Below are 27,816 nucleotides of genomic sequence, written 5' to 3'. Positions count from 1 at the left end.
CGCATGCGTTTTTTGGTTGAGGCGGACGGATGTTAGAGCGAAGCAAGCCACAGCCCAACTATTTGGGCAAAGTGGAGGTTTCTTGGTGACCGCTCAGATCAACGCTTTGCCAGTCTCGCTTCCACCCTCTTGACGCCATCCATCTTGAGCACCACAGAGAGCCTTCTTTATCGCCATGTCCCGCACTGCTACTTCTGTAGGCTCGGTCGACGCCCTGCTGCTGGGATCCGGCTGGACAGGAACCTTCCTCATCCCACTGCTCCAGGAACAGAGATTCAGCTACGCCTACACCTCGCGCTCTCCTCCGGACGAGAAGCATCCCGACCATCGCCACAGGATTCAGTTTGAGCTCAGTGACCACGTCACCAGGCAGTCTCTTCGTCCACTTCCACGTGCATCCACCGTTGTCATCATCTTCCCGATCAAGAACGTGCAGCAGGTTGATGATCTTGTCCGCCAGTATCAAGAGCTGCACGGTTCCACGCGATGGATCCAGCTGGGAAGCTCCGGTATCTGGGGCCCCGGCAGGAGTTCATCTTCATCCCCGTTCGACACCTCAAATGCACGAGCGGCTGCCGAGCAACGCCTTCTAGATCTCGCCTCGGCGAAAGCCGCTGTTCTAAATCTCGCTGGGCTGTACGGCGATCAGCGACAACCTAGGAACTTTGCCTCGCGTGTTGGTGCGTCCAAAGAGCTTCTTTCTCTCAAAGGCAGCGTCCATTTCGTTCACGGAAAAGATGTAGCCAGAGCTATCGTGCTACTTCACAAGAGCAATTCGGCCGGCTGGGGTCGACGCTGGATCGTCTCGGACACCCGCGTCTACGATTGGTGGCAACTCTTTCGCTTTCTACGTCCCGTACTGCCAGACCACCCAGACGATGGTCCACAGACGGCTCAAAGATGGGTTAGCGAGCTGCTTGAGGAAAATCATGTCTCCGTCTTACCCCGTCCTATCGCAGAAAATGCGGGCCAGACCCTGCCTCGCTACCTAGAACGCGCTTTGGAAGGACATGAGTTTTGGAACCTGTTCAACGAAAAGCCCGCCGTTCACTCTGTCTATCGCGGCGGAGAACACGGTGTGCAGCCAAGCTTTTCGCTCGTGAACGGCGCAGCTCATGGCGACTCGCTCAACGAAAAGGGACCGCTCGACAGCCAACCCGACGACAAGCTGGTCGGCTCCAGTATGCAGTCGTTTGTGGTGAGAGAATTTGATCCCACCATCTCCCAAGATCGCATCGACGACCTCATCCAACGTATCGAGACCGATGCACAGCGTCACCTTCCTTCCAAGGCCCACTTTGAAGGCGACTACGAGCGTCTCGGCTTAACCCATCAACGTTTCTGCCAACTACGCGATGCTTGGATCCCCTTTCTCCGCTCTCAAGCTGCCGACTCTACATCCCCCAACGAAGAGCTAGACGATTCCATCCGAATCCGACACAGCACCACCGATCGACTAGGCCCTGATCACGACACCTGGGCAGCCGAACAGGCGCGCATCTCGTCTTTCTCCCACTACAAGGTGCTCATCGAAGACGTCGATGTCCACTTCATCCACGAACGCGCCAACCCTCCCGCTGCTGGATTCAATGTAAAAGTGATTCCTCTGCTTCTGCTACATGGATGGCCCGGGTCGTTCCACGAGTTTCTCGACGTCATCAAGCCGCTAGCGCATCCGGGCAACTTGACGCCCATCCACTTTGACGTCGTCGTCCCCTCGCACCCGGGCTACCTCTTTTCCAGCGCCGCTGCTGGCCTGGCTCGCGATTCGCGCTCAGGAAGACTCGTCGGATCGCATTCGGGTCCGGATGGCGACCTGCTCGTCAAGGACGTCGCACGCATCATGCACAAGTTGATGACTTCACTCGGCTACTACAACTATGCGATCCAGGCGGGCGACTGGGGGGCCGCTGTGTTGAGGAGCATGGCCAACCAGTTTCCAAATCACGTTCGGGCGGTGCATCTCAACTTTTGTCCCAGCCAGGGCCCCAACCTCGTCCTTCCTGTGCTCGGGCGAGAGGCGACACCGCATTGGGTGTTGAGGCTGCCTCACCTGGTGTCTACGCAGCGTTGGTCGAAAAAGGCGCTGGGTGTGTTTGACAGTTGGACCCACGGTGAGCGTTCGCGTTCGCTGTGTGGGGCGGGCGCGGCTGTTGGCCACGCAGCGGAGTTCGCGACCGAAGCGGCTTGGAAGGCGGTCTCGCTGCTCAGCCTCGGGGCGATACCTGCGCCACTTTCTGGGGAGGACCGCGACAAATTGCATCGGGGTATCGAGTTTGCAGCTACCGGAAGTGCTTACGCTGCCATGCACGGTACACGACCGTCGACGCTGGGTTTGGTGCTCTCGCGCTCCCCGCTCGCCACTCTCGCTTGGATTGCCGAGAAGATGTACGCATGGACAGACGCTGATCCCGAGCTTGCGACCATCTTGGCGAGTTTGACGCTCTACGAGACGACGGACACCATCGCCGGGTCCTTCTATCCTTATCGAAACCGCGATCCGCGCGGGCCGTCGGAGGTAGCCAGCAACCCAAACAACTTTGTCAAACAGCCCACGGGTTATTCGAGTTTTCCGAAGGAGATCATCCAGGCGCCCAAGTCGTTTGTCCAGGGCAGTGTGAATCTCAAGTGGTACAGGAGGCACGAGCAGGGTGGCCACTTTGCTGCGCTCGAGCAGCCGGCGATGCTTGTACAGGATGTCGTGGATTGCTTTGGTGACCTTTGGCCGTATTGAATATTCGTAGAGTAGGAGATGCTTTTGTTATGGACACGTTGATCGTCGACAGTTTGCAATAAGCGAAGTGTGGTTAGGTTTGCCTTCGGATCGGCTCGGTGTCACGCGTCAATTGTCAACATGGATCGCACGAGGCTTGAATCATCCATGTGTTACTGGAAGTCGAGCCGGCGTACGAAGAACGAGCGTAAACTCTGAAAACGAGGGTGAATGAGCAGCCAGAAAAGAAATCTGAGCGTCGGACCCAATCACAACGACCCCATTCCACGGATTTGCACACGCTGAAGTGGCCCGTGAACACCGGATTCGACGTGGTCCAACATCGAGCAGGCATCCTTGTTGCTGACTTGCACCGCATCCGCAACGTCGGCACCGGCGGCAAAGCTACTCGACAGCGTGCTCGCCGAAAACTCATTGTGCTTACCCGTAGTCAGACTGTATGAAGAGAAACGGCACCCAGAGACGCAACCCTGCCTTATCTTCAATGACAGCCCCCACATGGAGCTGGGGGTGAGCTGGTCCAAGCGCATTGTTTGCGTCTACAGTACTGTATGTAGACGTCTAGCGTCGCGAAAAATGTCAACACGAATCGCCTGCCGCCCCTTGCCCTCAGTCTAGTTGAGGTCAAACCGTGCCAAAGAAGACGTTGATTGCGCACATTTCGCAAAATGCCACGATCCTGTCGCTTCACAATCTGAGAGTTCAAGCGCCGAAGCGATCGAAGGACGTTCTCAAGCTGGTGCAAACCACCTCTTAATCCAAACAGCCGTCTCGTTTCACACTTGGATGTCACGCTCGTCCAGATGTGCACAAAGGCTAGATCCGTTCACATAGGCCCGAGCCACGGGCTGCCGCTCAGATCAGTCTAGGCTGTTGGTGATCAGATCCATGACCGATTTTACGAGCGCCGGTCAGTAGCGGCACACGATTCAATTCGCAAGAGCGGAAATCTAAGATGAAATCGAGAATGCATTGCGAGGCAGCTTCACGGTGGGCTGGCTGCCAGGTATCTTTGTTTCTGTAGGTGTGATGCGATGGACGTGAGGGGTATGCAGAGAGCGAACAGTGAAGACGATTATAGGGCAACCAGATATAAAAAGGAAGGAAACTAAATACTCCAGAGGACATGCGAGGGATCGCAATCTACGACGACCAAGTCTTCCTCCTGTGCGCCTTCCTCGAAAAGCAGCCTGCTGCTATCGTCGAGGACTTTGGCAGGGTTCTTGCCGTAGACAGAGAGGTTCAAGCCGAGAGCAGTTTTGGATTGGGTACGAACGTCTTCGTTGAGATGCAAAATGAGAGAGAGATTCTTGGGCGAGAGACGGTAGCCGAGGTCGTGCATGCGCGTGACGATGGCCTCCTTGAGGTCAAGAACGGACGAGTTGGACGAGATAAAGATGCCGGATAAGGGTCTCGGTTTCGTGTCGTTGCGCTCGGCCATCGTCGACGATGAGAGTAGTACGGGAGATGGCGGCGGTAGCGAGCGAAATTGGAGCTCAAGTCGGATTGAGGACGGCGGGGTAGGTGGGCAGGTGGAGAACCAGGTTTGCATGGTGGGGGTGTCAGGCCAGGACGAGGAGAGCTGATTTTCGACAGACGAGAGCGAGACGGTGGATGACGAGGAGAGGGTGGAAGCTGGAATGCTTTCGGTGAGCGACGCCTGGGATGTGGCCGACAGTCGCTTGGGCAAGACGCGAGGTGCAGCAGGCACAGGGTCGACAAATCCCAAGCCGGCAAGCGCATGTTCTGCATCGTGTTCGGCTTGAATCTCGCTGAGGATGTCTTGGACGTTGGGTTGTACGGGGCTGCTGGCATTCGCTTTCTCCTGGTACGACGAGATGGTGAACTCGCTCATACGTCTTGCTCCGCTGGACTGAGTGGCTGCGGGATGGGAGCAAGAGTACATGGACGAGGAACGTGGCACGGCTGCGGGAGCGGGACGAGCATGCAAGCCGAGGCTGTGTGCCGATGCGTTGTCGATGCTGGGCCTGGTGTCAGCGGCTGGAGGGGCGTCAAAGTCTGGGCCACGGCAATGGAAAGACTCTTCGGACGCGCGACGGATCAATCGACGTCGCAAGGAGAGGAGAGGGGCGGCGTCCGAGGTGACAGGCTTAGCGGTAGCTACAGCGACGATGGATTCGGGCGCGACCCTGGACGCGTTGACGGGCGAGGTGCCAAAGATGGAATGAATCGACTTGCGAGCATGCCTCTGTCGGATGGACCTGAGCGAGGTGCGCGGCGAGCTGAGTTCAGCGCAGGTGTCGGGAGCACTGGTGCCAGTGTGGATGAACGGAACAGGCGAAGGCGTACGAGAGAATCGCGCGGACCAGGAAGAGGAGGTGGAACGCTGCGAGGTGGCGAGCTGATCGGAGTGGTTCTCTGTGGGGGAGAGAGGTGGCATGAGGGTACGACTGCGTGGTCGAGCGGGGACGTCGACGGGTGGGGTGATGATGATGGGGCCGCTGGTTTGGGAGCGGGACATGGCGGCGGCGGTGAAGCCGAAAGCATTGGGTTTAGGCGAGACTGCAGTCGCGGGAGAGGTCGCCGGACGAGCGGGCCTTGCTGGGCGGGTTGCGCGATTTGGTGGGACATCTACTGGCCTTGGGATGGGCGACGAGATGCGAGGGTCGGGGGACGGCTGGTTGGTTGAGTGTGTGCCGCCGAAGAAAAAGGAGCGGGAGAGGGCACGACGAAGAGGCGACTTGGAAGCTTGTGCTGCTGCGGCGCTGCTGGGGTGAACAGGGCTGAGCGGAGGGGTGAGTGAATCGAGGTCGGCGGCGAGCGCGGTGGACGAGACAAAGGTAGGAGAAGAGACGAAGCGTGTGCTGGCTGGGCCCATCGAGGGAGATGCAAAGGTGCTAGCAGCGGGTGTAGCTGGAGATGGCGTGGTGCTTCGATAATGATGAGGTCGCGGTGTGAGCAGGCTTGTCGAAGCAGCCGAGGAGGGGCCGGGGTGATGGTATTGCTTTGCAGCGTCAACGTCGATGGGCTGTACGGGCTTCTTTTTGGAATCGCGCCTGCGCATGGACTGGAACCGACCCAATGAGGTAGAGAAGGCCGTCATTGCGAGTGAAGGCAAAGCGAGAAGGACGAGGGCGAGGGCGGGAGGGGGGAGAGGTGATGATAGTAGGAGAGGAGGGCGTGGCGCTGACGGTGACGGTGACGGTGACGGTGATTGACGGAGAGTTGGGGAACCCAGGTGATTATATGGAAGGTCGTTTGCTCGAGTGTAGACGTTGCAAGCTTAGCCTTGCGGATAAGCTTTTGGGGGCAGACTGCAGCAGGCCAAAAGAACAATGAGGGGCTTGTCAGGGCGGGATTGCGTCAAGGTTGGCGGTGCGGCGGCGACGTCCTCTGGTGAACCACGCAGAAAGGTGCTTTTGAGGAGAGTCATGCAAGGAGCAAAGCAGGACAAGCACCAAGCCTAGAACTCGATGCGATTTGCTTTGGCCTCGGCTTGACACATGTACAAACAAAAAACAGCAGCCTAACTTGGCAGCAGCAGCAGCAGTTCACCACCACTGCCGGAGTCCTGGACCGATGTGAACGGCGGTTGTCATCCGTTGGTAGCGGAAGCTGGCTCGCTCGCTCGCTCGCTCGACTTTCGGATTGTCCGTCAGGGCTCAGCTGCATCACAGTGCGCGCTTCTGGGCTTGAGCTGAGGCTGAGCTTGACTGCCGACTTGGAGCCGAACAAAGGGAGACAAAGGAGACAAGGGGTTGTGAGACACCTGCACAGATAGTACTCTGCAGCAGCAGCGCAATCACCGCAGATCATGCTCAGAGGGCAAGCTCGCCCACACATGCCCAGCCTACTGCAATTTAGCCCGTCCCGCTGCTTGAGATCCAGGGTCCTTGGTGGGAAAAAGTAGCCGGGTAAAAAGAGAGGCGAAGAGCTGCGGGAAAAATAAGTCCCTTGCGGATTTAGTAATACATGTAAGCCAAAGGAAAAATCGGGAGGAAAGCTTTGACAGCTGCCGCGGTGCTGCAGCAGATTTTCCTTTTTCTGCGACACGGGCTCCTTTGGGAAGAGATTGGCTCGGTGTGCTTGAGAACTTATACCACTTCTTCCGCGCTTCTTTTCTTTTTCCGTGCTCTGCATCCCCGCACCCGCACTTTGTGAGCAACGGGAAAAGGTGTTTGCATCGACAGAGCAACACAACGGATCGACTCGGCGAACAAAGGGGCCCGACGACGGTGGCCAGAAACTTGTGCTACGTCAGACCTGGGCTATGGGCCGCACTAAGACCCAGACTGGTCAGGGAGTGGTACGAAACCGGCGGCAGCCGAGACATCCTACACGAGGATAGGAGACGGTGCGGCAGAATAGCACGAGCAATACGAGCACCAGCGGCAAGACTCGAGACAAGGGCGAAAAGCAGCAATTTACAGTATGTTCGTGAGCGAGTCGAGGCTGAGACCAACACTCCAGTCGCTCACGCGCGACACGCCAAGCAAGGCAACGACAGAAGAGCAATTTGCGAAAGAAAGAAAAAAAGGCTTCGGCGACCAGCTGTGCCAAGGTGCATTAGCGCGTTCGGCTCCAGCCAACCTTGGTGAAGCGAGCCATCAACGTTCCTTCGGTGGAAGCTTGCGACGCCTGCAAGGGCCATGGACCAGCATGGGTAAAAGCTCTCAGCACGGTCAAGCACAGCGACCGGGCATGTCGACCTTCCTGTTTGGCACAACGCTCTGGACGTCAGATCCATTCAACAATGGTTCCTGATTTTGTCGATCCCGCTACCTCAACACCTCTCGCGGGTTGCCTGCCAGTCGGGACCAAAGCTTGACCCCATTGCAGTCGCATTGCAGATCTCTCGCATTGCAGACGTTTCGCATCGCAGCCGACGTTGTTCCGATATAGCTCGCTATCTCTTTGACTGTCTGCCTGCCTTCCTGCGACCAAACGTGGTTTATTTATGCGCAGCCGACCGGTCAATTCGTATCAAGAGCAGTCGTGCAACTGTCGCTGTCGGATCATTTCGGCGCACATAAATTGCTTCGCATGCAAACCGAGGGGCTAAGAGAGCTTTCACCAGAGAGTGTCCTGTTAGCGCTACGATGCTGTGGAGCTAGCACTAGCATGTATGGCTTGGCGCTCTACTCGCTGTACAACGTGGTGTGTGGTAAAGAGCAAATTGGCGTGCCAGCTGCAAGCTACAGTACCGCGTGCTGCAACAACAACCAGCGTCGATTGCGTCTTCTTGCACTGCCCACATTGCAAGGTCTAGAACGTGCTCTCGTTGCCCGCTTTCAACTATATCTAGCAACACCCTTTCTTAATTTATCTCGACCGAATTCTGACGGTTTCAGCTCCGCTTCAAGGCGACAAAAGCCACTTTTGTCTGGCATTGATATCGCCTGACGACGGGCCGCGCAGCTGTAGCCATCGACGGGTGCTGGCAGCTGCATACAGTGGGCAACTTCGATTCGGGCTTGTGTGGTTCGATTCTTTTCCCCACGTCACTGTGAACGTTTCTCAACCTTGGTGAGCCGAACGGCGCGCGACGTGGAGGCGAGCGCGGCTCAGGGTGGAGAGCTGAGCCGACGTAGTACTGTCGCTGAAGCGCGAGATGCAGCTCGAAGCTAGGCGAGCAGCAGCTCACGGGATCCCTTTCCTTGCTCGAAAAAGGACACCCGAGACAAATAAACTCAGACGCTCTCGCTTCGATGTCAGTGCTTGCTGACTTTGCGCTCGCCAGTCGAGCAGATCCACGTCGCTTCTTGCTGTTCCCATGGCATGCACATTCTACAGTACGGGGCGTGACGCATACGTCGATGATGTGCATCGCTTTCCTATCCGCGCAGCACGACAAGCGTCGCTCGAGAGAGTTCCGTTCGCATCAAGCGCACTTGACACCTCTCGCTTGTCCTGTTGTTTGTATATAGATGGGCGTCGCTATATATTGTGGAACCAAAGCACTGGTGAAGCGGCATGTCTCAAGGTAGATCGCGAGATGCAAGCGGCAGGCGCCCTTGCCTCATCTTGAGCATCCCAGGTGCCATTTGGTGGAGAGCTAAGTGTGGAAGCGGGTCGGACCACTTTTGCCGCCTTCTGTGTGTCACGCCACTTTCGAGAGCATCTCTTGCAGTCACAGTCAGAAGAAATAATCGGGCCGAAAAAGAAGGCTAAATAAAAAAGATCAGCGTTCTATAGAGATGTTACACCCTGCCTCCCCTTTCTTTCTGAAAAAAGGGCTTGTTTTCATGCAGCTGTTAGAGTGGGCGATGACGAATTTGGAGCTCAAGCTCGAGCACCTCGAAGGTTTTCCCCACAAGTTGGCCTTGCCGCTTCCAGACGATCGACATTCACCTCGTCGCCACGCACAATATGCCACCCAAGGCATCCGCTCGTGGGCGGACGCAGCATCGCGAAGTGGAAAAGGAGAAAGAGGAGCCATTCCATCCTGCAGCCGATGCAGCTACCTTCCGCGATCTTCTCATTTTCGAAGAGCGGCTCAAACAGAATGCGGCTCGACTGCAGTCGCGAAAGCGCAAGTACGAGATGCTGCTTTTTGGTTTCGTCAGCTTCATACTGTGCCTGTCGCACCTGGTGGTCCTCTCCCCGCGATCGTCGGTCTTTCTCCAATACAGCTTGGCAGCGGTGCTGATGATCAGTCTCACCACATTGTTCCTGTTCTTTGCGAGCGGGATGCACGCCGAACGCATCCGATCGGCCAACAAGTTTGTTCCTCAAGCGAATCGCAGCTTGCGCAACTTCAACATGTACCTCAACACCCGCACCACTCGAACCGCAACGCTGTCTGGAGCGTCTTCAATACCTCCAGCGCAAAACAGCAGAGGCGAACTCATCTTTAGCAGCAAAGTCAGTCCCGACTTTCGCGAGGGTTACGAGCGATACCGGGCCGCTTTCGAACGGCGTCGGGCCGAAAAAATCGCAGCCAAACGCGCACAGTCGTGGAAGCGCTGGTTCGATCTTGCTTTGGGTAGATCGGTTGCTGCTGACACGTCTCGCAAGTCGATCGACTCAAATCCACGGCATGGCGCCGAATCACGGCCAAGGACGGTTCGTAGCAACAAGCCAAGAACGAATCGCATCACCCGAGCGTCAGCAAGAGCAGACTCGGCGGGGGATGCTGCGACTACGGCTGCGGCTGAATCGCCTTTGCGAGCGAGTCAACAGCTCGATGACCTCAGCGACACAGTCAGCGAGGGTGCGAGCGGCGGATTGAGCGAAGGGTTGAGTGAGGAAGGAGGATCTCTGTCGGGTCATGAGCCATCATAGCATCACGTTAGGTATCAATTGCAAAAAGACAACGTTAGCGGTTTTCATGGGCTGTTCTGTCTGTGCGCGGAAAACGCTTTAAAAGTTGCACAAGTGGAGGCCAAATCGTTCACCGCTCGTTCTGAAATCGCTCGGCTTCCACCTTGACTCTGATACACCAACCACGTTGTCGCCATGGAGACCACCTGGGCCCCGCTCGTGCCTACCACCAAGGGCTCAGGAAGGATCAGCACGTCCGCAGATGCTGCAGCGCCTGCATCAACGTCCAACCACGTTAATGACGTCTCGCTTGATCCGTTCTCAATAGGGACTCTGCCGTCGACGGTGGTGCAACGCATACTCAGCCATGTCGCCGTGGCCGACTTGCCGAACTGTGCGCTAGCAGCTCGGCCGCTCGCTAGATTTGTAGCAGATGAACGACTGTGGGCGCAAAAGCTCGCTTGTCTTCAATACAAGCAAGTGCCCGGATGGCCTCTCCGTTACAATCCGGACCTGTCCACCGTTCCATCTGCACGTGCAGGCGCAGGCAAAGACGATTCTCCTCCAAGTCGAAAGAACAGCCTCAGCTCGAATGCAGGCAAACGTTCAGCTACACAACCGACAAGCAGCGGTCACGACCACTTCAGCAGCCACGACGATGATTTCGGCGACTTTGAAGCAGCGACGATCACAAGCCCGGACGACGAGAGCTTCGGAGGCTTTGTATCCTCAAAGCCGAGTCAGTCCGGCCAGAGCTTTTCTTCCGCTCCCGTCTTCTCGTATCGAGCCGAATCCAAGCTTCCCATGCCGAGTACCGACACAGACTCAGCATACCAGACCTTCAAGCGCATCGCCGCCTCGCTCAAACCTTTTGTGCAGAGTCTTCTCTTCGAAACATCGCCGACGACCTCTCTTATCTTCACCGATCCGAGCTTGGCGTCTCTGTCGTCCCAAGCATACATGATCTGCAACGTCGCACGCTTCACCGGCCCACTTGTTCTCGGCTCCTTCGCCAGAGCCTCGTCAACAGCGCAAGACGATGCCGCAGACGCCTTTGATCAGGACCAGTGGAGGTTGCGCATGTCGATCCGGGAAGCTGCCGACTACCTTGAAGGGGTACTGCTCTCTGCATTTGAGGGCGCTGATGCACGAAGGACCGATGCTTTGCGGGCAGGTCAGCGCGGCATGGACGTCAGCAAAGCCGTCGAGCGCGCCGAGGCTGACATGCACGAACACGCTACGTTGATATGGAACCTCGCTGCCTCAACTGCAGAGCCTTCGACACAGTCGGGCATTGCTTTCGGCGGCTCAATAGCAGCTGAAGCAGAAACAACCAACTACATGGCCCTCCTGGACCACCCCGGCTCTGCCGCGGCTCTCAGCTTCCTCGAGAAGCAAGATGCGCTCTTCAAGAGCACTACACACCGACCAGAGGCCAACTTCATCTCGACGTCCACTCAGTCACGACCAGCGCTCGACTTCACCGCCATGGATGCCTTTATGGTCGACACGCTGGCGAGCCTCGAGACCAACGGCTCGCTCGTCGCACGTGTCTTTCCTCCCGAGCAGCAGGTCCTGCTCGCCTTTGCCAGCCGCGTCGCCAACGAGGTGGTGGGCGAGTACATCAACGCCGTGCTCGCCAAAGCGCGCTCCATCGACTTGCATATCTACCTACAAGCTGCGGCGGCGACGTTCTCGCAGGCGCTCAAGATCGCCGACACGCTAGCCAAGATCAAGCCGCGTCATCCGGACTTTGTGACGGCGGCACGGTGTCGCGGCATTGTGCTGTCCATGTTCGAGGCGCATCTCGAAGAGTACCTGCAGGAAGAGCGCGATTGGGTGCGCAATGTGATGATGGAAATGTGCAACGAGGGGGAGGGGGCATCTGGGGCGGCGGGCAATTCAAGTGCCGGCAGCCGTGTGAAGCAGGGCAAAACAATGGACACGGCGTTCTTGGCCAGCAGCAATCCGGCTCAGGTCAAGAAGAACGTGCTCAGCGGGTTTAAGGATGTGTTACTCATGCCGGTCACTGTGGTACCGCGCGCAGCGGGGGCGGTAGGCGGAGCGGTGATCAGGACGGCAGGTACGGGGCTGAGCCAGCTCAACCCGCTCAAGTGGCAGCAGTCTGCAGCGGGATCACGCAGCGCGAGTGGATCCAACGTGGGGACACCGCAGCGAGCGAGTACGCCCGCTGATCCGCAGGTCGCTGCGAACAACGGATACGTCGATTTCAGCAAGGAGGTGCTAGGGGGACCGGATGGTCATGTCATTGGGGACGACGAGAGCGACGAAGAAAAGGAGTCCGAGAAGGGAGGCTTTAGCGGATTAGCCGATGCAAGCATCGGGAACGAGTGGGATGAGAAGAGCGGCGACGGTGTCAATGGAAGCTCTTGGGCGGCCAAGTCGAGCGATGACGTTGGTGGCGAGGCTGCAGAGTGGAACGGTAGCGGTTCCGGCCAAACGACCGAGCTCACAGTGTCAACGCGTCCTACAACAGCTACAAACAGACCGGAATCCGCCGTGGAGCCGACGGCAGCTGAACCGGATCGCAGCAGGTTTGCGCGGCTTCAACTGCTGCTATCCCTTGACACGGCCTTGTCACTCATCCAGGTCAACCGCGAATCACTCAAGAGGATGGAAGCGTTCATGGTGTACCCTGCTTCGACGTCCAACGGCCGAAGGGTCAAGGAGGAGATGGAAGAGGTGTGTCTCTCGCTCTTCCAGGTGTTGGGAGAGCAGCATATCGCGCCTGGATTCAACAAGGCGACGTCCGAGATCCAGCAGTGGAATCCGCTTTCCGAAGCCGAGCCCGGCGAGAAGCAAGCTAGCGGAAAGGAACAACAAGAAGTGTTGCCTCTGGTGCAGTTCTTCGAGCTGACGCACATTGCGGATACCATCTCGCAGCTGTGTTCGGTGTACTTTTCGCAGACGCTTGTGCCGGTGGTGAAGCTGGATGTGGACGACTTCTTGAATCCCGTGGTTAGGGCGAAGAAGGCGTTCGAGGGGAATTTGGACGAGTTTGTAGCGGGTGGGTTGAGTGTTTCGGTCGACTTGCTCATGAAGCGAGCCGAGTGGATCTTGTTCTCACAGCGCGATCCGCTCGATTATGCTGGCTCGGACATTGCGTCGCTCGACACGTCGACGCGCGCGACACTGTCGACGATCTCGCTGCTCAAGTTCCACTGCTCCCTCCTCGTCGGCGCTACTGACCGCGAAATCCTGGACCTCTTCAACACCGAAGTCGCCCTGCGCCTCTTCCACATGCTCACCAAACACCTCAAGTCGCTCACCATCAACCAGACCGGCGGCTTCCAGCTCATCTCGGACCTCAACCACTACAGCTCGTTCGTCTCGTCGCTCAAGATCAAAGACCCCACCATCCTCCCGCTCTACAATAGCCTCAAGACGCTCGCCAACTACTACATTGTCGACGGCAAGGAGCTCATCGCCCTCCTCAAAACCAAAGATGCAGCGGCGGGCTCGACGAGACAGGCGCAGAGGGAGGACGGCTTCGTGTTCGGGCAGGAGGAGCTGTACGAATTCCTCAAGAGTCGGTCGGACTTCAGGCTGATCGAGAAACAGGTGGACCACGAGATCTTCGGCTTCAAGCTTGCCGAGGACTGTATCGTCTGCTGAGCAAATGGAACGGAAGATTAAGATATCGAGGATGCACGTCGGTGTGAAGTTTCCCTTTTTCTGTTTGTGTGTGTGCATGCGTGAAAGGGTGCTGCGATAGAGCCGGCTCACTGCTTACCATTCGAGACGGCAGCGGCATCGACAGCGGTGGCGATGATAGCCTCAGGTTGCGAAATGTTGCTGATCGCCGACAGGACCGCCTTGAGCGAGGCAGTGGTGATGTCGACGTCAATGCCGACACCCCAGAAGCCGGGTGCCTTCTTCTCACCCATCTGCTCCTTCTGCACGGGGTTGATCAGCTCGACGTACGAAGCGGCTTGCGCCTTGGAGCCGTTGGCACGCCCAGCCTGTGCACCTGCTGCATTCGTCTGCAGACTCGATCCCTGGGTGATGGCGTGCTCGCTGTACTCGCGGATCTCGGCCTTGATAGCAAAAGTCGACTCGATGGCATCGAGGAACGCAGAGAGTGCACCGTTGCCCGTGCCCGTGAGCTCGTGCGTCTTGCCCTGGTACACGACCTTGCCCGTGAAGCGACGCGGTCGGGGCGTTTGAAGACCCGAGGCGTGCTCGTCCTCCGAGGTGATGCTGCTAGCAAGGTCGTCTGAGAGCGAGTAGCCGCGCAGAGCGAAGCGGCCCTCGTTGCGGCCGGCTTCGAGCGAGGATAGGTGATACGTCTGCGTGAAGATGCGGACGATGTCTTCGGTGATCATCTCCTTGCCCGTGCGGTCGGCGACTTCCTGGATGACCTGGTAGAAGGCGACCTGCATCCTGCGAGGCAGATCCAGACCGAGACTCTGTGCGACCAGGTAGGCGACACCGCCTTTACCCGATTGTGAGTTGACGCGGATGACGGCCTCGTAGGTGCAGCCGAGGTCGAGAGGGTCGATGGGGAGGTACGGGATCTCCCAGGTGTTGTCGCCTTGCTCGATTCGCTTGGCCTGTGCTGCGAATCCCTTCTTGATCGCGTCCTGGTGGCTGCCCGAAAACGCGGTAAAGACCAGGTCGCCGGCGTAAGGATGACGCGGGTGGACGGGGATGTCGTTGCAGCCGCTCACGACGTCGACGACCGACTGAATATCAGAGAGGTCGAGCTCGCCAGGCTGGATACCCTGCGAAAACAGGTTGAGCGCCAGCGTGACAATGTCGACGTTTCCGGTTCGCTCACCATTACCGAAGAGGCAGCCCTCGACACGGTCACCGCCGGCAAGCATGCCGAGCTCGGTTGCGGCGACCGCACAGCCTCGGTCGTTGTGGGGATGGAGCGAGACAATGACCGACTTGCGGTCGGTGATGTTGTTGCAAAAGTACTCGATCTGGTCGGCATAGTGGTTGGGCGGCCCCACCTCGACAGTCGCGGGCAGGTTGAAGATGATGGGCGTCTCGTGGCTGGCCTTGCCCCAGGCTGTGCGCACCGCCTCGCAGATCTGGACGGCAAAGTCCATCTCGGTCTGAGTAAAGGTCTCGGGCGAGTACTCGTACTTGAAGTTGGTGCCGCCGTTCTCGGGTTTCGAGTAGTGATCTACAAGCTCGCGGACGATCTTGGTGTGACGCACTGCAAGGTCGATGGTCTGTTCTTGCGAGTTGTTGAAGACGACGTTGCGGAAGAGGGGGGACGAGGCGTTGTACATGTGCAGCACAACGTTCTTGGCGCCCTTGATCGACTCGAAAGTGCGTCGGATGAGCTCTTCACGAGCCGGGGTGAGGACCTGGATGTAGACGTCGTCGGGAATCATGTTGTTCTCGATAATGTGACGGACAAAACCAAAGTCGGTATCCGAGGCGGAAGGAAAAGCGACTTCGATCTCCTTGAAGCCGACCTCGACGAGCTTCTGGTAGAACTTGAGCTTCTGCTCGCCAGACATGGGGTTGATGAGGGCCTGATTGCCATCTCTGAGGTCGACCGAGGTCCAAATTGGCGACGTTTGTTGGATCTTTGTGGGCCACGTTCGGTTGGGCAGGTCGATGGGCTTGTACTGCTTGTACTTGTCGCCGGGAATCATCGGCGCCATGATGAAGTTGGTGTAGCGCAAGCTGCGTAGGGGATCGAGAGAAGCTGTCTCGTAAGGATATGTGTTAGAGTGCGCGAATGAGGTGGGGAGACAGAGGAAAGCGCGAGTCTATGTGATGACGAGTAGAAGAAGAAGAATGAAGAAGAATCGACTGAGCGTTAAAACGCTGCTGAATATGCGTTGCGCTGCTCGGTCCAGGCCGTTGTGCGCTCTGCTGCTGTAGTGCGTATGCCACGACGTAGCAAGTGCACTAAGCGGTCAGCCGTCATGTGAACACGACTTTTTAGCAACTAAGAAAATAAGAAAATCAGTTTTGGCCCGTGACTCGAATGGTACCGCCGATTCTTCTCAAAAGACGAGACGAAGACAGCCTTTGCGGTTGTGGGTTTTTTCTTCTTTTCGGGTGTTGGCCCGACAGCCGGTCCTCACAGTCTTGCGTATCGAGAGGTTGTTCGCATTCCGAGATCTCACATAGCTAGAAATGCTTTGGGGGTTCAGGGTCCAGCATTTGAAAAGAGGAAGTTGGTTTGGCCGTTTCTTCTCAACCGTCACATTTAATATCGACCATGCCGAAGGAGGCTGTTGTTGCGCCGTTGGAAGGCAGCCGAGGCGTCAACGCGCTGGCACAGCAGGGACCTTCTCCAAATCACTCGCCGACACCCTGCCAGCATTCAGCGCTCAACACCCGGGCTCGCGAATGGTGGGCACGCCATCAAGCGTCCCACGGTCGGAAAGCCGCTGACGATGGTGGCCTGCAAGTACCCTCGAGTTGGCCGAAACATGTAGTCTTTATTACGCAGAGCCTGGTAGCTCCTTCGGTCCCGGACTCGGTGGCCCGAAGATATGTGCTCTCACCCTCGGCAACGGCTGTTCTACCGCAAAGCGATGACACGATGGCCGGTCCGAGCAAGCATAACGATCTGCCGCGAGCAACACACAACGACGGTCGACCAGAGACACTCTACACCACGTCCGTCCAGCACCAAGTGCCAGTGGTGATTCATCCGATAGATAAAGGCACTCCCTGGTGTCCAGAATCTTTCCACTCCACCAGCCGCAACCTGAGCTGCCATCCTGCTGCTGGATCCTTTGGTCTGTTCGCAGCAGAGGATATCGCGCCCAACACGTTTATCCGACCCTACCTCGGTGTGCTGCACACCAAAGCGGATGCGGATTTCTACTCGACCTACGATCTGAGCCTCTGTCACGATTCGAGGCTTTGCTCAACCGCCAACCCATCACAGTCGGACACCTCCGACAGCCTTGCAAACCAGATTGAGACGCTATCTCTGGACCATGACGGCGACCCGGCCGAGCAGGACCTAACAGCACTGTACCTCGACAGCCGTTATTGGGGCAACGAATCTCGCTTTGTCAACGACTATCGCGGCATTGCAGCCAAGCCAAACGTCGAGTTTCGATCTTTCCTCCAGCACTGCCAAGAGGATGGCGAGCCACGCTTTCAAATGGGCTTGTTTGCAACGGGACCCATTCGCAAAGGTCAAGAGCTGCTCATCAACTACGGCAAGAGCTTCTGGGTTCATTACGAGCAACTCCACGAGCTGAAAAGCATGTCAGACGTGAAATCTGCGCCTTCGGCGAAACGCGAACAAAGCACGGCTGGCAAACCAGAGGTAAAATTAGATCCTATCCAGGCCATGCTACAGAGAAGTCGATTGCGCGTTGCTAAAGCAGCCATCTCCAGACCACCTCATCAACCACATTCACGCTCGTGACTTTTCATCCAACCTTTCTCTCACACACTGCCTTTGACGTAAAAGAAACCTTGCGTGCTATTTACATTGAGCAATTACCCTTCGCCGACGACCGCAGGCTAACGACGCTTTCGGCTCTTGTCGCCCTTGCCCGTGTACGACACATTGTCGCTGTTCTTGCCTGCTTTCTTACCCGCGACCTGGCTCAGCGGCACATAGGCGTACGGACTCTTGCCGTTCCTGATCACATCACCGCCGCCGCGCTTCGCACGGAACTCCTTGCCGATCGTCTCCTTGACGCGCTTCTTCCTGTCGACCTGCGTCGTCGGTCTGCCCGATTGGACCTGTCGTGCTCGATCCTGCGACTCCTCGAGTGCCATCTGCTCCAGCTCCATCTCGCGCTCGGCTTCGCGCGTGCGCTTGTTGTTCTTGTTGAACTTGACCGCTCCTCCACGTACCTGCGCCATACCGTCGACACCACGTGCTTGGTTGATGTAGGCGGTGCCGGCGCCTTCCACATCGACAGGTTGGCCGTCGCTGCCGCCGTCAGCAAACGAGACACGCTTCGCCTTACCACCGGCAGGCTCGTCGTCGTCGTCGATGAGCATGCGTCCCGTGGCCTCGTCGAGCGCAAACTTGCTCGCTTCCTGGCCGGGCTGACGCTTCTTGTTGCGGCCGTTGGCGGCGTTCTTGGCGTTCGGGTTCGTGAGTGAGATGCGCGCGGTGGCACTGCGATCGAGCAAGTCCATGGGAACGTCGTCGTCGTCGTCCATCTCGATGTACGCCTCGTCCTGCTGCTTGGCGCGACGGCGATTGCCGCGCTCTCGCTCGCCCTCACCGCCGTTCTTGCGGTTGCGGTTGCGAGCTAGCGCAGCCGCTGTACCGCCCTTGCGCCCCTCGGCCTTGCCTTCTTCTGCGTCAGCATCGTCGTCCGAATCGGAAATGTCCGACTCGGAGCCGTACACCACCTCCTCGAACGCATCGTTACCGCCTTTCGTCTTAAGAATGCGAGGCGCCAGGCCGGGCTCGTCATCGTCGTCCTCGAGCACGCCAGCCTCGCGCTCAGCAGCAGCATCGGCCTTCTTGCGCTTGGCCCGCTCCTTGCGTTTGCGGATGTTGTTGATCAGCTTGCGGTTGTCTTCGTCCGTAAGCTGGTAGATGCGTTCAAAACCGAACCGACGCAGCAGGCGCTCGAAAATGTGTCGCACCTTGACCTTGAAATGCTGCTTGTGCTCCGTCGACCATCCGAGCAGGGCAGGGATGAGCTTGGGCAGGTGTGAGTCGATCAGCGCCGTGTTGAAATCGACAATGGCCACCTTGACAAAACCAATGGCCGACTTGACAATTTCGCGATTGGCCGACTGCACATAGACTTCGATCGTGCTAAGCAGTTCGTCCAGGACACTCTGCTCGAGCGTCTCCTTGAACTCGTACACGAGGCGCGAAAGGGCAGTGATGGTGGCGCTGATCATGTGCGGCGTGGTACCGGCCAGACCGGCCGCGACCATGGTGAGATATTCACTGATCGAGGCCGAAACAACACCGCCTTCGGGCATCTCGCTGTCGTCTTGTTCTGCTTCGGCGGCAGCTGCGCCGTGACCCTCGACGAGCGCACGGTTGATGACACCGCCTTGCTCCATCTTGTAGCCCATCTGGACAAGCAGCTCGTAGGCATTCTGACGCGTGAGTGCGTTGACCTCCTTCGTGGCCAACACCGCTTCAGGGATAATGCTGGGCAGGTGGTGGAGCTCGTCGGAAGGGATGCTGGGCACGAGGGTGGCGAGGAGGAGCACACGGTCGCGCTTGGCACCGAGCGCGACGCTGGCCGTCGACTCGCGCAGCTTGTCGAGCAAATCTCCCACTCGGTTTGCGCCTTGGGCCCCGTCAGTAACAAGCAGGATTTGCTTGCCGGCATCGCCTTCGAGCAGACGGCTGAGGATACGGTAGCTCTTCTTCTGCACCGTCGAATCGTGCGAGCGCAGCACATTGTCCTGGCAGATGAGTGCGAAGAGGTCAGCGGCCGAGCCGTGCGCGCTCTTGTCGAGATGCGGGATGAGCGCGGAGAGCAAATCGAGCATCGTGTAAGGCACAGGTGGCGGCGTGTTGGGGTTCTCCTTCTGGTTGCGCTTCTGCTTGGTGGAAAGCTGGGGCAACGCCTGCTCGAGCGTGGTCTTGACTTTGGTGTAGGTGTTCTGCACGTCCTGCGGCGACATGACGCGCAGATAGGCTGCAATGGTGTCGTAGACGAAACCACGGCCTTCTCCCGGCGACTGCGAAAAGACATTGAAGAGAACGGCAAGCTGGTTGGGAGCGATGGCCGAGAGATGAGCAATGTTGGCCTTGCCGTCCTCCTGGTCGAGTCCGAAAGCATGCTTGAGCGAATCCGAGGGAGCACCAGACGAGACGAGCGCTTCGTTGCGGTAAACGAGGGCTTGAAGACCTCGGCAGATCGAGGGGCGCAGGTTGGGCTGTGTATAGAGCACGTTCGTCAAAAGCTCGGCAAACGGACGAGTAAAGGCAGAGAGCAGATCGCGAGGCATGGCGCAGTAGGCAGGGAAGAGTGCCCAGATCTGCTCGGTGAGTGCCTCGTACATCTTGGCCTCGACAGGACGTCCATCGGTTTCAGCTTCCTGGCGCTTGTTAAAGATCTTTTCCGACAGCGCCACGAGATCTACGGTGAAATGGCCGAGCTCGGTGTTGTTGATCTTGGTACGGATTAGCGGGAGTAGCCAGGCACGACCCGGACCGTCTGCCTCGCCAAATAGATTGAGAGGTAAAGCATCCAGGAGCAGACGCGGGCCACACACTTCGACGGCAGCAGCGATGACCGCGTCGGCGTACTCGCGGTGCTCAAAGTTGTCTTGCTGACGCAGCTGGGCAATGGTCTGGACGATGTGCATGGTGAGCGAGGCAGCAGCGGGGTGGGGAGGCAGCGTGTTGGGCACGTAGTGGTATCGGAGGCGCGCAATGAGCGAGGCGAGCACGGAGAGGATTTCGGCACGCGAATGCATGTACTGAAGCGAGTCCTTGCCCAGCGCGTCCTCGATCGACTGGATCATGTCGAGCAAAGGAGTGTTGGCGGCCTTCTTCTTGGAGAAGGATGCCTTGAGAGAATCGGCGATGGCAGCATCGGGCACGCAGTACCGCAAAAGGGCGATCAAGGTGTCACGACCGGCAGAGCGAACGGCAGGGGCGGTGCGCGATGCATCCGACTTGGCACTGAGTGAAAGCGCAAAGACGTCGATCCAGACCTGAGGAGCGAGACGCCATGCAGGCACGCCTTTCTCGAATCGCGAATAGGCAGACATGGCGTGCTCGAGTGCGCGGAGGTAGGCAGGCAGCAACTGGACGTCGGAAGTCGAGGGGACAAAGGCGGGCGAGCGGAGCGATTCGAGAAGACTGGCCAGCGCGTTTTCGCCAATGCTGCTGGATGTGGAAGTGACGTGCGACTGGATGAGGAGCGCATCTGCCTGAGCTGCGCCTGAAGAAATACTGGGTCGGCAGGCCTTGAGGAAGGCCTCGAACACGTCGAAAGCGGCGACGGTGAGGAAGGGGTTTTGAATACCTGGTAAGCGGAGCAGGGCAGCCACGAGTTCGTCGACCTGTGAGATGGGTAGGATGTTGATCATCTGCTTGGCAAAGCCGCAAACCCAGATGCCGACGGAGGCAGTGTCGCCTTGGTTCTGTCGGAGTGCGGCGGCGGCTTGTGCTTGCTTGGCTGTACCTGACTTTCGGTCGTACTTCGGGTGGAGTGGGTCGTCCTTCTTCTTGTTCTTGGTATTCTTGTTCTTGGTGCTCGAGGAAGAAACGGAGCCGGCATCAGCGACATGCGTCAAAGTCGAGATGATCCAGTCAAAGGTGAGCTTGAGGTAGGGGTGATACGGTTTGACGGAAGCAGCGGCCGTGGTGGGAAGGATGGTGGTGGCGAGGAGCTGCGCACGTCTTCGCACCTTAGGACGCGAATCGGCGCAGAGATTGAGGGTCGCCGACCAACAGGAACGCAGAGGAACATCCCTTTCGAGGGCAGAGACGTCCGACTCAAAGGCCGTGTAGATGGCTTGGAGGATGGCCAGTGCCGACTTGAGCGCGGATGCGTAGTTCTCTGCGGCCGAGGTGTCGTTGACGTTGAAGGTGGTGGGGTGAGGGTTGGTGAGCAGCTTTCCAATGGCAGGGACGATGGAAGCGAGCTTGGCGCGGAGGATGCCTGAGGAGACATGGGGGGCGACGATGGACAAGAGATAAACGACGTTGTTCATGAGCGAAGGCGGCGAGGAGGGCGATTTGGCCAGCTCGAGCATCGACTCGAGGGCGAGAAAGTACTCCGCGGGAGCACGCTGAGCGGAAGCATGCCGAGAGGCGGCTGCTCCCGATGCAGATGTGGAGCCATGGGAAGCGTCTTGCTCGCCGAGGGTTGCTTCGACAGCGACGAGCAGCTGTGCAGGACCCTTTTGGTTTTCGAGTTTCGAGTTGGTGTGGTGGCGAATCTTGGAGAGCGCGCTGTGCAGGCTGTCAAGGCTAGCGGCGGCTGCCGAAGCATCCATGTCGATCGAGGCCATTCTTGCTGAGAACGAGGATCAAAGCAACGGATGCGATCCGAACTCAAGGAGAAAGAGGCCGGAGTAGCGATGGACGAGGCTCTGTTGAGGGCAGAGTGTGCTTTGACACTCGGGGTCCTCAGCTACAAGAAAAGCAAGCCGCGACTTGTTCACCACTTGCGGCTGTTCCGAGGGCGTTTTATGAAGAAGATGTGTGTGGATGTGACCGGAAAGGATGGGAGTAGGGAGCCAGTGGTGAGGGTTTGGTGTGTTGTGCTGCTTCCTGCTGGTCCGCTGACGAGGATCTTGCACGTTTCTTCTCCTTCAACCTTTTTTTCTCTTTCTGGCAGCAGCTTGTCTTTTTGGAAAAATTCTCCACGCAAAGCGTCTTGAACAACCAAAAAAAATTCGTCGAGAAGGACCCTTGCCGATTGAGCTTAGATTTGGTTACATAATACAATGAGCGTAAATGTTGAAGGTCGAGCATCGACGTCAACGTGCGGCTTACGGCTCTCAAGGCATGATGAGCTCGGATCGATCTGGTTGACAGCGGCACAGATACCAATAGCCGCTTCCTGGTTCTTGTCCCTTCTTCTCTCGGTACATTTTTGACCGCTTCTTTCTTTTGTCGATGCGATCCAAGCTTTCTTCGCTCGCTTCTTCTGCTTTGATCGCCACTCCTCCCATTGGCTGTTCACTTGCTCGCTATACAGCTAAATCGCTCCCTCTTGTCGCTTCTGTTCGGTGTCTTCCCTTGCATCGCGCTTTCTCGGTCCAACGATCTAGCTCTCGCAATATGGCTGTCACTAACTCTGCCAGTGCAGCATCCGCTGCCAATTCCAACTCGTCTGCCTCCAAAAGCACCGAGCTCGCTCAATTGACCGGTGTCGAAGCTGCCAAGCGCGCCGCTGCTTACGCTGCCGTTGACAACCACGTCAAGCCCAACCACGAGATTATCGGCATTGGTTCCGGTAAGTCGCTGCAAGTGTGACGAACCGCACTCATTCTGCCTCTTTTCTGACTCAAGATGTTGCTCCTTTCGATCTCTATACTTGCTCCATCGCCAGGCTCGACGGTACCCTACGTCGTCGAGCGTATCGCACAACAAGGCGCAACCGTCAATGCCAAGCGTTGGTTCATCCCCACTGGTTTCCAGTCGCGCGAGCTCATCATCACCGCCGGCCTTCGCCTCGGAGACGTCGACAGCTTCCCCAGCATTGACGTCACCATCGACGGCGCTGACGAGGTCGACAATGCCCTCAACTGCATCAAGGGCGGCGGTGCCTGCCACTTGCGTGAAAAAGTGCTTGCAGAAGCCGCCAACGAATTTGTCGTCGTCGCCGATTATCGTAAGAACGGCTCCCAGCTCGGTACCAAGTGGCTGCAAGGTGTTCCCATCGAAGTCGCGCCCTTTGCCTACGCCAAGGTATTGCAGAACCTCAACAAGATGGGTGCCGAGAAGCCTGTGCTGCGCATGGGCAAGGCCAAAGCTGGGCCCGTCGTGACCGACAATTCCAACTTTTGCATCGACGCTCCTTTCCCCGAGGCACAGATGAAGGACCCTTCGGATTTGCTCAAGCGCATCAAGCTACTTACCGGTGTTCTTGAGGTTGGGCTCTTCTGCAACATCACGAAGTCGGCCTACTTTGGCAACGATGATGGCACCATCACAATCAAGACTGCCGACGGAAAGGTTCAGGAGGGCGTCCACTTTGATGTCACCAAGCCTCCTGCAACGGCATGATGTCTCAGAAAATTCTCGCTTTTGTTTCTCATACGGATTTCCAGGATTTCCACGATTGATCACATACTGTACTCTCTGATGATGTCGGCATTCTCGTCATAGACGGCCAAATCCTGTTCGCTGCTGCGACAGTCGTCGTCCACTGTCGCAACGTCGCTTTCCACCTGTCACATTCATTGCTGAGTGTGTCCTCATCACCATCGCTCAAATCAAGATTGTGGCTGGAAGCGAGTGTCAGGAAGGATGGAAAGGATCAAGCAAGGCACAAACGCATCTGGGTTTGAGGCAAACACGCACTTCAAGGTTGCTCACCACATCTTCTGCAGCCTCTGATCTCTCCGCCTTACAGCGGAAGCGACGCACAGTCAACAAATTAGCTCATGCCAATTGTAGCAAAGTTGCGTCTGAAATTGAGAGCGGGATTCAGACTTCCTGCATGACTTGATCCATCTCATTAATCTGAACAAGATCGTGGCCCTCGCCGAACTCCTTGTCGAAATCGTCCTCTTGCTTGCCGTCATCTTCCATGTCGGAATAGCTGTCGTCCTTGTCGACCACCTCTCCGTTGGCATCCACCTTGAGCTGTCCACCCATGAGCTTTGCAAACGTTTCCCGTTCCTTGGCCTGCCGCGATTCGATATCGGCGAGTTCCCACAAACTGACTCCATTCTTGCCCTCTGGATACGGTTGCGCCATGGAACGGATAAAGAGCTTCGACTCGACAATGGCCATGTCTGTCGACAGGTTGGAATGCGTCTCCTTGATGTATTGTGCGATCCATTTAGGAAGCTTGTTGCGCTTGTCGGCACGTGCGAATCGCTTGTCCGCAAACACCATGAGACCGTAGTCGGTCTTACCTCGCAGAACTCGTCCCACGCACTGAGCCGCGTGCCGCATCGCGTCGAAGGTCAAAAAATCGTTCTCACGGATGCGGAAGTTGTCGCGCAGAAACTCCAATCGAGCTTTGAGAATACGTGACTCGGTGTATTGATAGGGCACACCGAACATGATGACGGCGCGTCCATAGTTGTGATCGAAATCGATGCCTTCAGACACTTTGCCTCTTGCGACGGACAGCAGGATGGCACCACGGCCGTTGTCGCACGCTCTGCGGTAGTTCTCGAGGGCAATACTCGTTTCGGGCGCATCTGGCGTTTCGATAAAGATGAGCTTGTACTTCCACACCTCGTCGAGAATACCCATGTCGTGCCATGCAGCCACGATGCTCTCCATGTACAGGTAAGAGGGGAAGAAGGCGACGATGCCATCCGGTACGCACTTGGCATACTCGATCAGGATGCTGCCGTAGTTGCGCACCACGGCTGGATCGTTTCGCACCTCGAAGCGCGAGCTGATGGCGACCTGGTCACTGCCTCTTGTGATGACGAGGGGCAGGAAACATTGGCGAGTGAGCGTCATGGCGTACGACTCTTGGACGATGGCGTCGAACTTGAGCATCTTGGGGTACATGTCGAGCGGGCTGATGGTACCACTGGTGATGATGACGCTCGAGAAGCGTTCGAAGACGGGAGCTATGGCGAGACTTGCGTCGAGACAAGTGAAATGGAAGATGGGGTTGGGCACAGTTGCGTTCTCGGTTTCAAAGGGCTCGAGGATGAGCAGAAACCCTTTGTCGTAGGTGGCGACGAGGGTGGCGAACGCTGCGACCTTCTGCAATGCGGAAAATTCGTCAAGGCGGGTGAGTTCGAGCGTGCTGACGAGCATGCGGAGTCGTTCGGCGCAAAAGCGCAACGGCTTTCGCTCGATGTAGGTGATGTCTTTCAAGTGCTGCAGGAAACTCGCCGGTGTTTCTGCGACGACGTGGAGGACACGCATGCGTGTTTTGAGGTACTCGACGAACCGTTTGAGGAAGGCGACAAAGTGTTCCGCACGACGAATGTTGCCGGGTATCGCTTCTTGCAAGAGGTCGTCTGGAAGCACGGGATTCGCCATGAAGGACTCGGCCTCCCTCTGCTCGCCCTGCTCTTGCAAACCCTCGACGAGGCGTGCATACTCGTCCTGCAGCTTGGATGCATCCGTCTTTTTGATTTCGTCGACACGTTCCGAGAGATGATTAATACTGCGGTATGCGCTGTCGAGCATAGGCCGTGTGAGATCGATGGACAGCGACTCGATGCAGACGTTGTCGATGTTGTGGGCCTCGTCGAACACGACGATGGCGTCTTTGCTCATCTCCTTGCTGACCTGCTCGGCGATCTTGGGATCGAGAAGATAGTGGAAGCTGTAGATGATGATGTCGACGAAGGGGAGCATGCGTCGGATGGCAAAGTAAGGACAGATGCCCTTGTCGCGCGCATACTCTTTGACTTCTTCTAGCGTCCATACGCCTTGCGGGATGAGTTGGCCTGGTTCCATCTTGCCGAGTTCTTCATGGAAGTCGCAAAGCTCGACGCTGCCCGGATCTTGACGGCCTTTCTCGCAAGCCCAACTGCTGGTCATATCTCTGCACCTTGCGTCGACGACTTTGCCTTTGCGTTCGCGGCTGACGTCTGGATGGATGCAGAGGTTCTTACGCGAACTGAGGCCCAAGGCGAGGATATCTTCCATCTGACCACCCGCTTTGCCTTTCCCTTTCATCTCAGTGTTGTGTTCTCCTGGACCGTTGCTGCCCTCTGCCTCGTTTTTGATCACCTCTGACTCTTCGCCTTCCTTGACGTTGTACCTTGCTCTGTATTCCATCAGACGCTTCAACTCAGCGAGCGCCTTTTCGATTTCGGGCACGGTACGCGAGCAGTAGATGAGCTTGCGCTTGGCAGGGTGAAAGAGCTGGTAGGATACGATCAAACTGAGCAGTGAGACGGTCTTTCCGGTTCCTGATGGCATCTCGAGGACGCAGTGGCCGTTGGCATCGAGGGTGCGTTTGAGATCGGTCATGTAGGCATATTGCTCGGGATAGATCTTGGGGTAAGGGAATAGCACGGGGAGCTCGTCGATGTAGAACTTCATCTTGGCCAACTGCTCCGACCGTATGGGCTTGAAAGCGGTCGAAAGCAAGAAAGAGCCTCAAGTATTGTTGGATGAGAGGACGGTGGGACTAGTCGAGGTGCGGAATAGTTGCTGTGTATTTTTTTAGCTGCGGCCGTGCTGAGTTATTCGCATGTGGAGTACCGCTTCCAATATCGCGAGATTGTGCGAGCACATTTGCATCGGGAGATTGAAGCCGTTCCGTAAAGTAGGACCAATTCCGCAACTTGCTCGAGGCAGAATGCATGAGGAGCTTGACATGTTTCAGGAAATGGGTCGCGCTTCCGTGACTGACTGTGTCCAACGATCAAAGTCAGCGCGAGCGCTGTGATCTTACATTGCGAGCGAAACAGAATGACGGAAGCTCGCTCGTCCATTTGGGGGAGATGATTTTATTGCAAACGGTGACCAAACAGCAGGTCCGACTCAGCAGTCCTTCACAGAGTGGATCGTCATGGCTCCGTCGGAGTGGACAAACAGGAGACAGTTCCACAGTTGAAGCATCGTAGTATTTACAAACTGTCTCTCAGCTCGAAAATGTGCGGACATTATCTCAGGTGAACACTGACCGCAACAACTGACATTGAGCAAGGTTGATTTACAAGCATTGCCAAGTCTGGAAGAAGAGAGAGACGACACGAGCTTGAAGAGAGATGCTGTTTCGCCGCTTTCCAGCTTGTCGTTTCAAAATCCCGATAATCTAGTCAACCGCTGGTCGTCAAGAGCGCGCGTCAGAGAGAATCCGCACGAATCAAGCTCAGCTTTAGACTTGGGTGACAGAAGTCCACGTTTGCAGAGTGTCTTGCGAGAAGAGCAAGCTAGAGAAATCGCAAAATGTCGACCGTCATTCTCAACGCGCTCTGTTCGAATGTGTCCAGCTCCTTGAAATGTGTGCACAGCTTGAATAGCAAGACTTGAACTCCCTTGCAGCGACGTTATAAGTCTGTCAACCAACTCGAATTCAAAATTTTGGAAAATCTGGAAGAAATTTTAACAAAGCGCGAGGAGGACACACTGTTGAAAAATTCGAAATTCGTCTTGATTTTGACAGGCACTATGGCAGTGTCTTGCTTTGGGACGATCAGAGGCAGCGCGACACCAGAATCCGAGAAGATCAGATTTTCGTCGTGCTTGCCGCGCTGGTGTTGAGTAGCCTTGGGAGACAGCATACTTTTCATTCACAGCAGAGCGCAGTGTCGCAGAGCAATTGCCACTTCCAGATGCTGAGCAGCGT

The 27,816-nt window shown here is 56.9% G+C and overlaps 9 protein-coding genes across 9 annotated transcripts; 5 read left to right on the top strand and 4 right to left on the bottom strand.

Annotated features, from left to right (window-relative positions):
• Positions 1-175: 175 nt before the first annotated feature.
• On the top strand, positions 176-2,734 carry EX895_001609 (uncharacterized protein; the record flags this gene model as incomplete). The annotated part of the gene is made up of 1 exon (XM_029882208.1): positions 176-2,734. The coding sequence occupies one exon, from the start codon at positions 176-178 to the stop codon at positions 2,732-2,734; it is 2,559 nt and encodes an 852-aa protein (XP_029741063.1).
• A 1,108-nt stretch (positions 2,735-3,842) lies between these two features.
• On the bottom strand, positions 3,843-5,798 carry EX895_001608 (uncharacterized protein; the record flags this gene model as incomplete). The annotated part of the gene is made up of 1 exon (XM_029882207.1): positions 3,843-5,798. One exon carries the CDS (start codon positions 5,796-5,798, stop codon positions 3,843-3,845), a length of 1,956 nt encoding a protein of 651 aa, XP_029741062.1.
• A 3,266-nt stretch (positions 5,799-9,064) lies between these two features.
• Positions 9,065-9,979, top strand: EX895_001607 (uncharacterized protein; the record flags this gene model as incomplete). The annotated part of the gene is made up of 1 exon (XM_029882206.1): positions 9,065-9,979. The coding sequence occupies one exon, from the start codon at positions 9,065-9,067 to the stop codon at positions 9,977-9,979; it is 915 nt and encodes a 304-aa protein (XP_029741061.1).
• A 174-nt stretch (positions 9,980-10,153) lies between these two features.
• On the top strand, positions 10,154-13,594 carry EX895_001606 (uncharacterized protein; the record flags this gene model as incomplete). Its single annotated transcript, XM_029882205.1, has 1 exon — positions 10,154-13,594. One exon carries the CDS (start codon positions 10,154-10,156, stop codon positions 13,592-13,594), a length of 3,441 nt encoding a protein of 1,146 aa, XP_029741060.1.
• Positions 13,595-13,701: 107 nt separating this feature from the next.
• EX895_001605 (uncharacterized protein) lies at positions 13,702-15,603 on the bottom strand (the record flags this gene model as incomplete). Its single annotated transcript, XM_029882204.1, has 1 exon — positions 13,702-15,603. One exon carries the CDS (start codon positions 15,601-15,603, stop codon positions 13,702-13,704), a length of 1,902 nt encoding a protein of 633 aa, XP_029741059.1.
• Positions 15,604-16,169: 566 nt separating this feature from the next.
• EX895_001604 (uncharacterized protein) lies at positions 16,170-17,339 on the top strand (the record flags this gene model as incomplete). The annotated part of the gene is made up of 1 exon (XM_029882203.1): positions 16,170-17,339. One exon carries the CDS (start codon positions 16,170-16,172, stop codon positions 17,337-17,339), a length of 1,170 nt encoding a protein of 389 aa, XP_029741058.1.
• A 98-nt stretch (positions 17,340-17,437) lies between these two features.
• EX895_001603 (uncharacterized protein) lies at positions 17,438-21,874 on the bottom strand (the record flags this gene model as incomplete). The annotated part of the gene is made up of 1 exon (XM_029882202.1): positions 17,438-21,874. One exon carries the CDS (start codon positions 21,872-21,874, stop codon positions 17,438-17,440), a length of 4,437 nt encoding a protein of 1,478 aa, XP_029741057.1.
• A 775-nt stretch (positions 21,875-22,649) lies between these two features.
• EX895_001602 (uncharacterized protein) lies at positions 22,650-23,597 on the top strand (the record flags this gene model as incomplete). The annotated part of the gene is made up of 2 exons (XM_029882201.1): positions 22,650-22,824; positions 22,921-23,597. 2 exons carry the CDS (start codon positions 22,650-22,652, stop codon positions 23,595-23,597), a joined length of 852 nt encoding a protein of 283 aa, XP_029741056.1.
• Positions 23,598-24,020: 423 nt separating this feature from the next.
• On the bottom strand, positions 24,021-26,564 carry EX895_001601 (uncharacterized protein; the record flags this gene model as incomplete). The annotated part of the gene is made up of 1 exon (XM_029882200.1): positions 24,021-26,564. One exon carries the CDS (start codon positions 26,562-26,564, stop codon positions 24,021-24,023), a length of 2,544 nt encoding a protein of 847 aa, XP_029741055.1.
• Positions 26,565-27,816: the final 1,252 nt, after the last annotated feature.

This window comes from Sporisorium graminicola, chromosome SGRAM_12 (assembly GCF_005498985.1).
Source record: "Sporisorium graminicola strain CBS 10092 chromosome SGRAM_12, whole genome shotgun sequence".
In the NCBI taxonomy this organism is placed as follows: Eukaryota; Fungi; Basidiomycota; class Ustilaginomycetes; order Ustilaginales; family Ustilaginaceae; genus Sporisorium; species Sporisorium graminicola.
This window is presented reverse-complemented; position numbering and strand designations above follow the sequence as displayed.